We start from the raw sequence: 14,076 nt of genomic DNA, 5'->3' as shown, positions 1-14,076 counted from the left end.
AGGTATATTAGGCCTTTTGAGATTCTTGAAAGAGTTGGAGAGGTGGATTACAGACTTGCGCTACCACCTAGTCTCTCTGCAGTTCATCCGGTATTCCATGTTTCTATGCTTCGGAAATATCACGGGGATCCGTCTCATGTGTTAGACTTCAGTTCGGTTCAGTTGGACAAGGATCTATCTAAAGTTGAGGAACCAGTGGCTATTTTAGATAGGCGGGTTCGAAAGCTGAGGTCAAGGAACATTGCTTCCATGAAGGTTCAGTGGAGGGGTCATCCAGTCGAGGAGGTGACTTGGGAGACCGAGCTTGATATACGCAGCCGTTATCCACACTTATTCACCAGCTCAGGTACTTTTTTCTAACTCCGTTCGAGGACGAACGTTTATTTTAGAGGTGGAGAATGTGATGACCCAAAATGTCATCTTTAAATTTAATAATTAATTTTTTGTTCTAGGACCTCGAAAAGCACTATTTATCATTCCTCGACTTACGTGTGCAGTCCGTAAAATTTTTCGAAAAGTTTTCAGGTGAAAAATGGATTAAAATGTGAATTAGAGGTTTAAAACTCAACTGAGTTGACTTTGGTCAATATTTTGAGCAACCGGACTCGAATCAGTGTTTTGACAGTTTCGGTAGGTCCGTATCGTGAATTGGGACTTGGGCGTATGCCCGAAATCAAATTCTGAGGTCCCTAGTCCGAGATATGGAATTTTGATGAAAAGTTAAAAGTTTAAGTTCAAATAGTGACTGGATGTCGAATTTTGTGCAAACGATCCCGGAATAGAATTTTGATGATTCCAACAGCTCCGCACGGTGATTTTGGACTTAGGAGCATGATCGGAATTTTATTTGGAAGTCTGTAGTGAAATTAGGCTTGAAACGGCTAAAATAAGAATTTAAAGTTTAGAAGTTTGACCGAGGAGTTGACTTTTTGATATCAGGGTCATAATCCAGTTTTGAAAATTTTCACAGCTCCGTTATGTCATTTATGACTTGGGTGCAAAATTTGAGGTCAATCGGACTTGATTTGATAGGTTTCGACATCGATGTAGAAGTTGGAAATTCTAAGTTTCATTAAGATTGAATTGGAGCATGATTCGTGATTTTAGCGTTGTTTAATGTGATTTGAGGTTTAAAATAAGTTTGTATGATGTTTTAGGACTTGTTGGTGTATTAGGTTGAGGTCCCGAGGGCCTCTGGTGAGTTTCGGATGGTTAACGGATCAAAAATGGGACATAGCTGCTGCAAAAGCTGCTGCAATTTTTTTGCTGGAAATGCTGTCAAAACTCGGACTACCTGCCAAAATTGAGGTCCCTGACAAAATCGAGGTCCCTGATAATCGAGGTCCCTGACAAAATCGAGGTCCCTGACAAAATCGAGGTCCCTGACAAAAATCGAGATCCCTGACCAAATCGAGGTCCCTGACCAAATCGAGGTCCCTGACAAATCGAGGTCCATGACAAATCGAGGTCCCTGACAATCGAGGTCCCTGACAATCGAGGTACTTGACAAAATCGAGGTCCCAGACAAATCGAGGTCCCTGACAAAATCGAGGTGCTACAAAAGCTGCTGCAATTTTTTTGCTGGAAATGCTGTCAAAACTCGGACTGCCTGCCAAAATCGAGGTCCCTGACACAACAAAATCGAGGTACCTGACAATTGAGGTCCCTGACAAATCGAGGTCCCTGACAAAATCGAGATCCCTGACCAAATCGAGGTCCCTCACAAATCGAGGTCCCTGACAATCGAGGTCCCTGACAATCGAGGTCCTTGACAAAATCGAGGTCCCTGACAAAATCGAGGTCCCTGACAAATCGAGGTCCCTGACAATCGAGGTCCCTGACAAATGGTGGTCCCTAACAAAATCGAGGTCCCTGACAAATCGCGGTCCCAGACAAATCTTTAAGTTATAAAAACAGGGGACTTCGTCCCATTTGCCTTTTTGACGAATTGGAGCTTGAGAAGAGGCGATTTTGATATATTTTCAAGGAAAAATATTTGGGTAAGTGATTCTAACTCGGATTTGGTCAATATACACGAATACATCATTGTTTTCACCATTTAATTAGTGTTTTGAGATAGAAATTTGGGAAAATTATAGAAATCTCATATAAACGAATTTTTGCGATTTCGGTGTCGATCCGGAGTCCGATATGAGTGAAACTGGTATGGTTGAACTCGTAATTGAATTGGTTGTCGGATTTTGTAAGTTTCGCCGGATTTCCAAGATGTGGGCCCCACGGATAATTTTTGAGCTAATTTCGGATTTTTATTGAAAAGTATAATATTTTCTTATGAAATTGATTCCTATAAATTTTGTTGACTGTATCGAATTAATTATGACTAGATATGAGTCGATCAGAGTTAGAAAAATCGAGGAAAAAGCATAATACTTGGTTAAATTGGAGCAAGTCAAGGTAAGTGACTTGTCTAACTATGTGTGGGGGAAATTCCCTTAGGATTGATAATTGTAATGTGTGAAAAGTCATGTACACGAGGTAACGAGTGTGTACATGGGATAAATGTGAAAGATTATGTTTTAAATTGTGTAGATCATTGTTGCGCATTAATTAAATTATTTCATTTTGTTATATTCTTCATTATTGATTTAATGTTTATATTTTTAAATTTGCTTGACCTTTTCCTGCTGATTGTTTTATCTGTTTAGTTGGAACTTGGTTTCTTTTATTCTTTGCATTATTTGAAGGTTGATTTTATTAAAATTAAATATTATTAATATGAATTATTTGACATTTTTAAACTTTATATTGAAGCAACGTATTAAAGATTTTGAAATATTATTTTCCTGAATTATTTACTCCTGAATATTTTTGTAAGATTTTCGTACTTATTGTGATGGAGAAGTGAGCTCTTTATTGTGAAAAAATATTATTATTGAATTATTTTGACATGAGCCGTGAGCTCTTTTTTGTGAAAAAAATATTATTGTTGAATTATTTTGACATGAGCCGTGAGCTCTTTATTGTGGAAAAATATTATTGTTGAGTTATTTTGACATGAGTCATGAGCTCTTTATTGTGGAACAATATTTTTGATGAATTATTTTGGCAAGTTAAATTATTTGAGCACCTGAGGTGCAAATTGTGATATAATGTGATATTGATACGCATGTGGTGGTATAAGGTCTGGGTATTGAAACGCATGCAGTGAGATAAGGGTGGCTTGATACGCGTGGCTAGTAGGGGGAACTACTAGAAGTCATGCGGTGTGATAAGGATGGCTAAAACGCGGGATGCTATTTCGGGAAAAATGTTTTCTTTAAAATAAATTGTGAAGGCTCCCGCGGTGAGATAAGGAAATGAGATATTGTGAATTTGTTTATGATTTGGGACTACGAGGCGGTACCTCAGGAGTTCCCTTGTTGATATTGATTTATGTCCGCAGTTGCCTTTGATTATTGTTGTGATTTTCTTCAAGTTGAAAAGAATTCTGTTTTGTTTCCACGAGGTATTTATTTGCCATTATTTGATGTAATTAAATGTGACATACTACTTGATTCATTTCCATTGTCATTTTATCTTATAATATTCTTTAAACATTTTACCATGCCATTATGTATTCTCCAGTAGGGCCTGACCTGATCTCGTCACTACTCTACCGAGGTTAGGCTTGGCACTTACTGGGTACCGCTGTGGTGTACTCATACTACGCTTCTGCACATCTTTTTGTGCAGATCCAGGTACATCTTATCAGACCATGCATTAGTAAACTAGCTGTACGAGGAGACTTCGAGGTATATGTGCCAGCGTCCGCAGACTCCGTAGTCCCCTTCTATCTTACTATGTTGTCTTCCTTATTTGCTTTAGACTTTGATGTATAGAGATATAGAGAATAAATTCTTAGAAGCTTATGACTTATTTCTGCCAGGTTTTGGGAGTTGAAATTGTTTGAATTGTAGTTTATTTATTTCAGATATTTATTATTATTCCGCATTGATAGGCTTACCTAGTCTTAGAGACTAGGTGCCATCACGACATCTTACAGAGGGAATTTGGGGTCGTGACAGTCGAACACCTGATGAACTCATGTCTGCAAAAATACCTTTTTGTAATGTTGTGGAGATTGGCTCAATAGAAATTGGGTTTGAGGGTGGGAAACAATCTCCTGGACATCAGGAGTCGTTTGGCATTGGTTTTGTGACAATTGGTATACCGGAACACCATGCCCGACCAACTGGAGCAGTTCTGGGCTTTTCAATTGATCAGGGTAATCAATTTCCATGTTAAATTGACTTGAAACTTTGCATACTTGTTCCTTCGGTGTCATAGAAGGATTTCCAATTGGTGGTTGAGCACAATTTAGCCCAGAAGTGGAATTTACATTTCGTCGAACACTAGGTGAGCTTCGACTATCAGTGGTCTTCGATTACAAAATTGATACAATTGGTTGATACCCATGTGCAATTGATGATGCAAACATGTTCTCCTCATCAAGGCGAAGAGATTGGTACTGAGCTTTTTCCATTTGGACAGCTGGAACTCCATTTCCGTCCATCTCTATTTCACCAGCGATTTGCAGCTCCTCGGAGAAGATGACTCCCACGGTGGAATTGCCTGAAATTTGGCGGAGAGGTGTGCCTGATGATGTAGAACAATCTCCACGGCTTGGAATTTTCAAATTTGACCCAGAAATCACTTGGGAAGTTTCAGAAGCTCCTAGGCGATTTTGATAAACAGTGATCGCAGTGCCATTTTTGAGATCTGTTGCGACTGGGATATTGTTTTGGAATGGGGTTTCTTGGGGGTGGGTGCACATTTATAAGGCGCTCATTTTGGCGGTGGTCCGGTGGATTTTCACAGGTGGACGACGGAACAGTGGCCATATCACCGCTACGTGTTACTGTAGCAGGCAGTCTTCTCTTTGGTCATTTTATTTCATATAATTATATTGGTATTTTTAAGCTATTTACATAATTTTGTAATAATAGCCTATACGTTATGCATAATTATAATTATTATATTATTCATGCTAAAATAGTATTTTTATATTTTTTATAAGGTTAAGTTATTATTTTTAATTATTTTATTGCATAAGTAATATTTTATTTTTTATTATTTATTTTATTTAAACAATTTCGTGTATTTAATTTATAGCCCAAATTTAGAGCCAATTCCGGACCAATTCAATAAACACCCACACCTTAGCCCAATCCAAACAACCCTGTAATTGACCCGATCGCGACCCATTAAGCGACTCTCCCGTATACCCTTTAAAATATCAGCCGTTGATCTCTCAAGATCAACAACCCACAACTATTACCTCATTTATAATTACCCCAGCCCACAACCCTGGCCTCATTCTCAACCCGTCTGCCGCCCTTAAATGCTCTCAACCCTCCCCTTCTCTCTTCTGAAGAACCCTAGCCGCCTCTCCCTTGACTCCCTCTCCTAATCACTTTGATAATGGGATTCTACCATTATTTACTTACCATATCTGGATTTCTGTGCTATTGGTCACACGGTTATGGTATTACTTAGGTATTTTCCCAATTTTGGCAAATAACATCTCTATATCGGACGGGAATCAACCTCAATCTTGGAGATTTGGACAATATCTTGTCCATATACATGAACAAAGGCCTGATTCTTCATATCAGTTGGCCAATTTTTGAGTATTAAACCCTAACTAGAGTTTGGAGTTTGATTTCTTTCCTTTCCGATTACTTTACTGACTTGCATGCGAGATTTTACTCTTTTTGTTCGTGTTTACTTAATTTCTTTCCTTATTTACTTGATTGATTCTACCACTCTATAACCCCTCCCGAATTTCCCCTTAGGATGGACTGGGAATCACTATAAGAATTATACTCTCCCTCTCATTTATTCTATACTGAAACTAAGCTCTTGGTCGGCTGAAAATCAAGGTCACCGTATTCTGTCAACCTCTCTCTAGTGCAAGCACTGCTCAGGGTCTATTTCGAGGCTCTTGTGAACTCTGAAGCACTTGAGATTAGGGGTTTCTCATTACTCTCCTGCAATCGATGCCACTCTTGAGATTTTGGGTTCTTCCTTCTTTACTCGTTTGTTTGCAACTGGTTAGTGCCATGTACCCTCGTAATTCTACTCCTTTCTGTTTTTGCTTATGTCATGTGCATTAGTGTTATTTCACTGAGTTAATTTTGATATTATGACATTCTGCCTATTTTAGTACTACTCTGTAGCTCCACTAGTTTCAATTCTATGATTTTAACTCATATGTGGATAGCTAAGTTGATTCATGATGCTTGCCTGATTCGTAATTGAAACCTAATTGATGGTTGTTGAACTTTGTTTGATTTCTTACACTGAAACTCCTTTGTGAGACTATGTTCTTGCTCGAAATTTCTCTCTTTATGTTGAATCCTTTATGCCTAATTTGTTATTTCTCTGTAAGTCAGGCCTAAATGCGTAGCCTAATATGCTAGCCTTAATTGTGTCAAACCTGAATGATTTCTAATCATTATGTTTATGAATAGTTTGTTACTTATACCTGTTGCTTATTCTGAGTTTGACTTCTTGCCTTGTTCTGTACTATCATGATAACCAACTTATGCCCAGAATGTGTTCTAATTCCTGTTGAGACATTCCTGCCCAACTTTTAACTTTCTAGAGTTCTATTGTTAGCTGTGATTTTGTTCCTGTGCTATTTGTAACTCTATTATGTGTTTTCTCGACTTGCTCAATCCTTTGTTCTTTAATATTAGTGAGACCTTTAGAGTAAATCTCATAACCAGCCTTGTCTCCTATACTTGGCTAATTAGTACAAGGTCAGATGCTTGTCTTTCCTATTGATGTGGAGTTGACCTTTTTTTTGTTTGTTTACTCTAAGTTTTTGGTGTTATAACTGATGCTTAGCATGTTGAAGTTTCCTCACTCTCAGCTAAGTGATTTCTCGAGCAGGAACTTGTTCTGTTATGTTGTTTTTCACTAGACCTCCCTGTTAAAACTTACATGTGAAGGCTATGCTCTACCTGTTTTTGCCTATGACCCTATTGGATTTTTATGTTTAAATCTTGTGTCTAAAGTTTCTTTAGGCTAATTCTGAATCATTTTACTCTTTAAAACTCTTTGGAGTAGTTCACTACCCCATGATGGTCAGTCCTATTATTTTAGCTTTGTTTCTGAGAATGCAAGCATGAACCTGCCTTGTGATCTTGTCGTGTTTCATGTGATCTTGTTTATGTGCTTTGGCTAGAACTGTTGTCTATCACAACTTTAGGAGTTAAGTGTGAAAGGTTGTTTAATCAATTTCCTGAGTGGTTTGTCACATGTGTGTTTAAGTTTGGCATCCGTTTGGCTAAGTAAGTTATTTGTTAGGCCTGGTGTTGGGCCATATGTGTTGTTGGATCTAGGCATTGGATTCAGGAAGATTATACTGTTCTTGTGAGCCTGGGATTTGGGTCTGTTGGTTGGTGAGGTTGCTGAAGGCCCAGAAATTTACTGGGTTATTTTATAGTGGGCCTATACTGTTTGGTGGGGCCTGTATTTGTTTCAGCCTATATTTTGTCATCTTTGAGTTTGTATTATTCCACTTGGGCCTGTAATTTGTAATAACGAACAATTGGGGCATTAGTAAAATTGGGGAATGGGTGTGTTTTATTCTTGCATAAAGGGTAGAGAACATGTCTATAGGGCATACTTGCTTTATTTCCTATCTTGTTCAACTTGCTCTACTTCTGCACGCTAATAGAAATCATGTCTATAGGAGTTGCACACACCTCACCTAATTTGTCTAATACTCGTACACTATTTCAAACATGCTAGTAATCGCCATACTTGATCTCCATATCATTACTGTGCGTTTAGACAGCATGCCTATAGGATGTATAATATATGCTTTTGTTAACCTAGATATCATGTCCATAGGACTTCAAATAATAAATTGATCAAATTGCTTTATTATTTTGGTGTGCTGTCCATCTAGATATCATGACTATAGGACACTAATCTCTTAATCAACTACTTCTGCCGTTTTATTACACCCCCGCCTAGATAGCATCCCTATAGGAATAAGTATGATAACAACAAGTTCAAATATCAACCGTTAGGAAATCTTGCATATAGAACACTATTGTCCGCCTAGAAAGCATGTTTATAGAATCAAACGCTGGTAATTCCCAATCTCTAATAACTTTCAATGCATATTGCGCAACAACTTAGAAATCATGCTTATAGGACAGTGTCACTAGCCTAAGACGCCTATTTATAGAATTAATACTAATGATCCTGAGTCTGCGAATAGTTTATTGCCTCCTCGTCTAAGACATTTAGAACAGCAACGATGCATATACAATACTGGAATACAGAATCACCTAGAAACCATGCCTATAGGACTTTAAATTTTGATCCTGAAACTATATATTGCCTGAACTGCCCGCGTGCATTTATTTTTTATGTGTGGAGGCTAACTTGGGCCTTTAATTGTCTTTATGTGAAGTCTTATTTGTTTTGACTGTCGCCTAGTTTTATTATTTTGAACAACCTAGGGAAAGTCTTGAACCACCCAAATAGAGGTCCAAAGCCTCCTGGACCATAGGCATGGGACGGGTAGTGCACGCATAGGGTACAATTTAGAATTAAATTAGAGCGCCTTTAAGTAACAACTTCAACATAGTAATTGGGTAGCAGGAGATGATAGTTTGCGCCCTGAATAATATGAGCAACCTCTACCTTAAGAAAAGTTGCGAAGTATTATTTATGTTGCACGGGGTGATCCTTTAGGCTAAAAAACATAGGATCCCTCCCCCCCCTCCCCTTCTTTATATACTTATTATTTACACTTAGTCAATTAACATAGACCAATGTAGTTATATCCTTGTAATCATTAAGGACTTATACCAATTCTCATGTATTATGATAAGACTCTTCGACTTCTGTATCTTCTTTTGTTTATTTGATCACTTGGACTAATTACATAATCCGCATAGTTTAAGATTCGGCTGGAACCTACAGTTATGGACCTCGAAGAGTGCCTAATCCCTTCTCTTTGAGGTAATTTGAGTCTTTACCCGATCTTTGATGACATGGACTAGTTAAATAAGAGTTATTTGTAAATAGGTGCCCTAACGCACCTTAAAATCGTTAGGTGGCGACTCTTCTCTTTTAATATCTACTTAAAGGAGTTGTCACATGCCGAAACCCGCTTTCGCGAGAAAATGGGGCGCGACATGTATAGATGACATACTCTTGATCGGAAACAATTTAGAGGAACTAAATGCTCTGAAAGTATTTTTACATCATGAATTCAGGATAAAAGACTTTGGCAACTTATATTATTTTCTTGGAATGGAAGTCTTGCGTGAATCTGAGGGACTGATTTTGACTCAGAGGAAATTCACTCTTGATATGTTGATGAAGTTTGATTCCCTTCATAAATCACCTGTTTCTTGTCCACTTGATCCCACTATCAAATTTTTGGCTAAATCTGGTCCTCCTATCAAAGACCCGACCTTGTATCGACACTTACTGGGCAAATTGAACTATTTGACTCATACAAGGCCAGGCCTTTACTTCACTCTGCAGCATTTGAGCCAATATATGCAGGATCCACGGGTACCTCACATGGAAACAACTCTCTATGTTCTTCGATATTTACTAAGGACCCTGGTCTTGGACTATTTATGTCTTCTTCCCCTTCATATCAATTGTTGGCTTTCTGTGAATTCGATTGGGGAACGTGCCCAGAATCACGTAAGAATGTCAGTGGTTTCTACATATCCCTTGGATCTTTCCCTATTTCCTGGAAATCCAAGAAACAGACCTCAATCTCTCTAAGCTCTGCAGAAGCTGAGTATCGCTCCATTCAGTATGTGGTCGTCAAGCTCACCTGGTTAATTAGGCTTTTTGATGATTTGTCTATTCCGATCTCTTTTCTGGTACCTCTTCACTCTGACAGCTAAGCCGCAATTCACATAGCTAAAAATCCCGCCTTTCACGAAAGGACAAAGCACGTGAAAATTGATTGCCATTTTGTTCATCAGCAGTTCATGGCGGGTTTGATTTCTCTTTCGTTTGTTTGCTCCTCTTCTCAACTCGTCGATTTGTTCACAAAATCTCTTACTAGCCCGATTCATCACCGATTGTTGGGCAGGTCGGGAGTACTTTCATCCCTCTCCAACTTGAGAAGGGGGTTGGTGATGAAAACGTTAACGATGGAGTTTTCCAATCGATCTCGAAGCTTCTAAAGAAGAAAAGAGGTTAGGTTAGATTTGGACCAAACAGGATGTTATGTCTAAAACCTTGGAAGGTCACTACAATATCTGTGTTTGTAAAGTTTTGGGCTCCAGCTGTTTTATTTCGTCTTGAGCCACTTTCGTTTTGGGCCTATTAGAAGACTGTGGAAAGAGTATGTTTTAGAAATTAGGTTGTAAATATTATTTCTGTTTTTGTATTTATCTTCTAGTTTGTTATAGGTGAGCTAATAGTCTATGAACACGCAGCATAGGCCGTTATTTATAGATTCCATTCTTGCTGTATATAACACAATCTGTACGGTGCAGAATTAATTCAATACAGAAAAACATAATTTTCTCAATCATCTCCTTTCTATTTTGTCAATTTGCTGGTTCTGAATGTAAATTCAATGTCATCAAATGGGCTAATTAAGCCAAAGATTCTCATATTACAAGGGAATAAAACATGGTATTAGGTGAATAATTACTTTTATAAAATTATGGGTGTTAGGTAATTAGTGTCCACCACATGGCCCTTGATAAACCCATTAATATTTCCAACTGTAGTATATATGCACACAAAAACTCTACCCATCTCATTAATTATCTAATTTTATATGACGTTTGATTTAAAAACGATGTTTCAGATGTTAATTTGAGTTATGCACTACATTAGTATTAATGGAAGAAATTATTAGAATCATTGTTAAAAAGTTAGTTTGATAAAACTGTGTGCTTCTGAATGATCTTTCATACCTTACCAAATTAATTCCATAGTCCTACAACAAGAAAAATAAATGCAATAGTTAAATTAAATGGTAATAAAGCAAGAGACAACTATCAAAAAAGAAATTTACTTTTTTATTTAACAGAAACGCGTCAAAACTGGGTGACTGAATTAAAGTTATCTTCAAAAGACTGTCAACTAGTATATCTTAGATCTAATCTTTTTTTTAAAATATTTAAAATACCTTAGGAAAATATCACGTCAAGTTTTAAAAATTTTACATTTATGATGTTCCAAAAAGAAAAGGCAAGCCTTATAAAGTGGGACATAAGTAATATATTACTCATATTACGAAATCATTCCCCATGTTGTTATTCTATAAAAATACATAGTAGCATATGTAACTCCAAATAATTGAGAAAACAACGTGAAGTAGGTGGAGAATAATAAAAATATAAAACAAGATCCTGCTTTAGATTTTTTATCTATTATTGCATATTATAGAGTCAACTAACTTTACCTAGTAGCATGACTATGTTTACCTCCGTAGGGATGAATATAGCATGTTGACCACCCGTTCACATGAACAAAATAGTTTTTGCACTAACTATATATATATATATAGTTAGTTTTAAGTATTAACATGATGCTGTTATAAAAATTCATAAATTTCAAATCTCGAATATGCTTCATTTTGTTATTCAATAAAAAACTACACGTGGTACATTGTAGCTACAGAAAATGGAATGCATATTCGAATTAATTAAAACGTGAAACTTGAGAATATATTATAAAAGTATGATGAACAGAAACCTGTCGGGTGATTTTATATCAATTTTTCTGTGTACCTTTTTGTGAATTGTTGCGTATATAAATGAACTTGGTTATACTGGTAGCATGAACCAAAACTTGCTACAGTTCACAATATGGCTGCAAAACAAGTAGTCTTTCCATTTTCTCTGATATTTGCTTTGGCATTCATCCCTTTACTTGTGTTTTCTGCACAAGCAGTTCCATTAGAAAGGTTGAATTCTTTAAAAGTTATTAAAAGTGTGAATAAAAATGGCCCTTTTCTTGGTCTTGTCACAGTCTATGCACCAGAAGAAGAAGCTTTCTTTAGTACTGGTGTCTTTAGGCCTGATCCTAGACACCCCTTTGTTGATTTATCAGGTAACTGTAATGTTTTTGTGGATTCAACTGAACTCATTACTTTTCTGCTTTAATTATATATAAATGTGAAGGGGAAAAAAGTTGAAATATATACATATAATAAAGTTAGATTTATTCTGGATTCACCTACTCAAGATCTTGGATTCGCTTATGCAGTCTCTAGCTCCTTGATTTACTTCAAAATATTCTTGGTTTCTTTGGCTTTAACTTATGTTAATTTCCAGAATTAAGACTGACTTAAGAATCATTCTTGCAGGTAGACGTTTCCAGATTGGGAAGGTTGCAGGAAAGAAAGTCATTTATGTGAAATGTGGAGTTGGATTGGTAAAAAAATTCTGAGATCTTTCTTTTCAAGTCAAATGATAATATTGTCCTTTCTTTAAAAAATAATTGTGCTGCTATTCTTGACCACTCGTTGATGATAAGAGAGAAGTAAAAGACCACCTATGGGCATGATGGGATAGTTAGAATATATCAATCAGATGTCTCGATTTTTACCTTTTTACTATCTTAGTGCATCTATCCGGCTCGAATCTTGAATAGTCAGGCGAGTGAGTTTTTGAATATTGCGAATGTATAAAGAAAAAATAAGGGAAAGTAAGAGTAAAGTTACTGTAGTACCATTTTGCAAAGATTTGATAAAATAGTTGATTGGCTTATCCTTAGGTGAATGCAGCAGCAGCAACACAGCAGATGTTGGATCTGTTTGACATAAAAGGAGTAATCCATTTTGGTATTTCTGGTAATGCCAACAGTTCTATGCACATTGGAGATGTCACAATCCCATATCAAGTTGCACAAACTGGGCTCTGGGATTGGCTGGTAAATCTTACTAACTTTTAATCCTTTAAACAAACCAATATTTTTTTAATTTTTTTTCCCACTGACATTATAGTTGGCTCACATAAATTGTGTGTTTGGACAGAAACCAAATGCAACTTTGGAACCAAATGATTTTGCTCAATTTGATTTCAAGAATTATAATGCACCAAAAGGAGGGGATAACAAGTTGGGGCGTGTTGGGTATAGCACTGAGCAGTTTTATTCAACTTCAGGGGAGGTTAATGTACCTCAGAGACCAGTTTGGTTTAATATAACCAAGAATTGGCTTCACGTAGCCTCTCACTTACAGGTAAGTGATGGACTTCAATTATATTGTTATACCAGTACTGATATCGAGTAACTATGTTCAGCAATTAGAGGCAGATCGATTTTCTATTTGGTATGATTGTAATGTGTTTGGATCCAATAACAGGGGATGAAACTGGAGCAGTGTGCAAATTCAACTTTGTGTCTTCCCCAAAAGCCTAAATTAGTTGTTGGACTTAAGGGGGCAACTTCAAACTTTTTCATTGACAATGCAGCTTACACAGATTTCCTTTTCAAAACTTTTGGGGTTACATCACTTGACATGGAGAGCTCAGCTGTTGTAATGGTAATTTGCTTTTCCTTCTAACTTTTATACAAGATAATGTAATAAGATTCTTTATATTATCAGGTCACCTGACACCTATAAGATAGTTATATTATGTTGTTTGGACTTTTTAAATGTGCCGACTAGTACACGTCAGATTCTCCTGCATTTTGAAGAATCTAATACGGGTGCGATAGCTCTTTTAATTTGAACTAATAGCTCTTTTAATTTGAACTAATAGCTCTGTTTTGGTGATTTTGTGCAGACATGCTTGTCAAATGGCTACCCAGTTATCGTAATTCGTGGAGTATCAGATTTAGCAGGGACACAAGAAGGAGACAACACAATTAGATTATTTGGACCTTTAGCTGCTCTAAACACAGCCAAAGTTGTTATTCGTTTTGTCAAGTCACTTCCAGGAAACTATATTTCCAAATTCTAGCATGTTAATAACAACTAGAATATTTCGTAAGACAGATTTAGGACGAGATTTGTGCGTCTAATTGAATTTACTATCTTAGGTCGAACTATGTATGCATATGTGAAAAATATCCAAATATATATGTATAAAAAGATCACACTTATTCGATTCGAAA

General features: G+C 36.8%; 1 protein-coding gene across 1 annotated transcript; it reads left to right on the top strand.

The window, feature by feature from the left end:
* The first annotated feature begins 11,759 nt into the window (after positions 1-11,759).
* LOC104120302 (bark storage protein A-like) lies at positions 11,760-14,076 on the top strand. Its single transcript, XM_009632045.4, has 6 exons — positions 11,760-12,066; positions 12,323-12,390; positions 12,733-12,888; positions 12,992-13,198; positions 13,322-13,501; positions 13,746-14,076. Exons 1-6 carry the CDS (start codon positions 11,823-11,825, stop codon positions 13,920-13,922), a joined length of 1,032 nt encoding a protein of 343 aa, XP_009630340.1. The 5' UTR covers positions 11,760-11,822; the 3' UTR covers positions 13,923-14,076.

Source organism: Nicotiana tomentosiformis, chromosome 5 (genome assembly GCF_000390325.3).
Source record: "Nicotiana tomentosiformis chromosome 5, ASM39032v3, whole genome shotgun sequence".
Lineage (NCBI taxonomy): Eukaryota > Viridiplantae > Streptophyta > Magnoliopsida > Solanales > Solanaceae > Nicotiana > Nicotiana tomentosiformis.
This window is presented reverse-complemented; position numbering and strand designations above follow the sequence as displayed.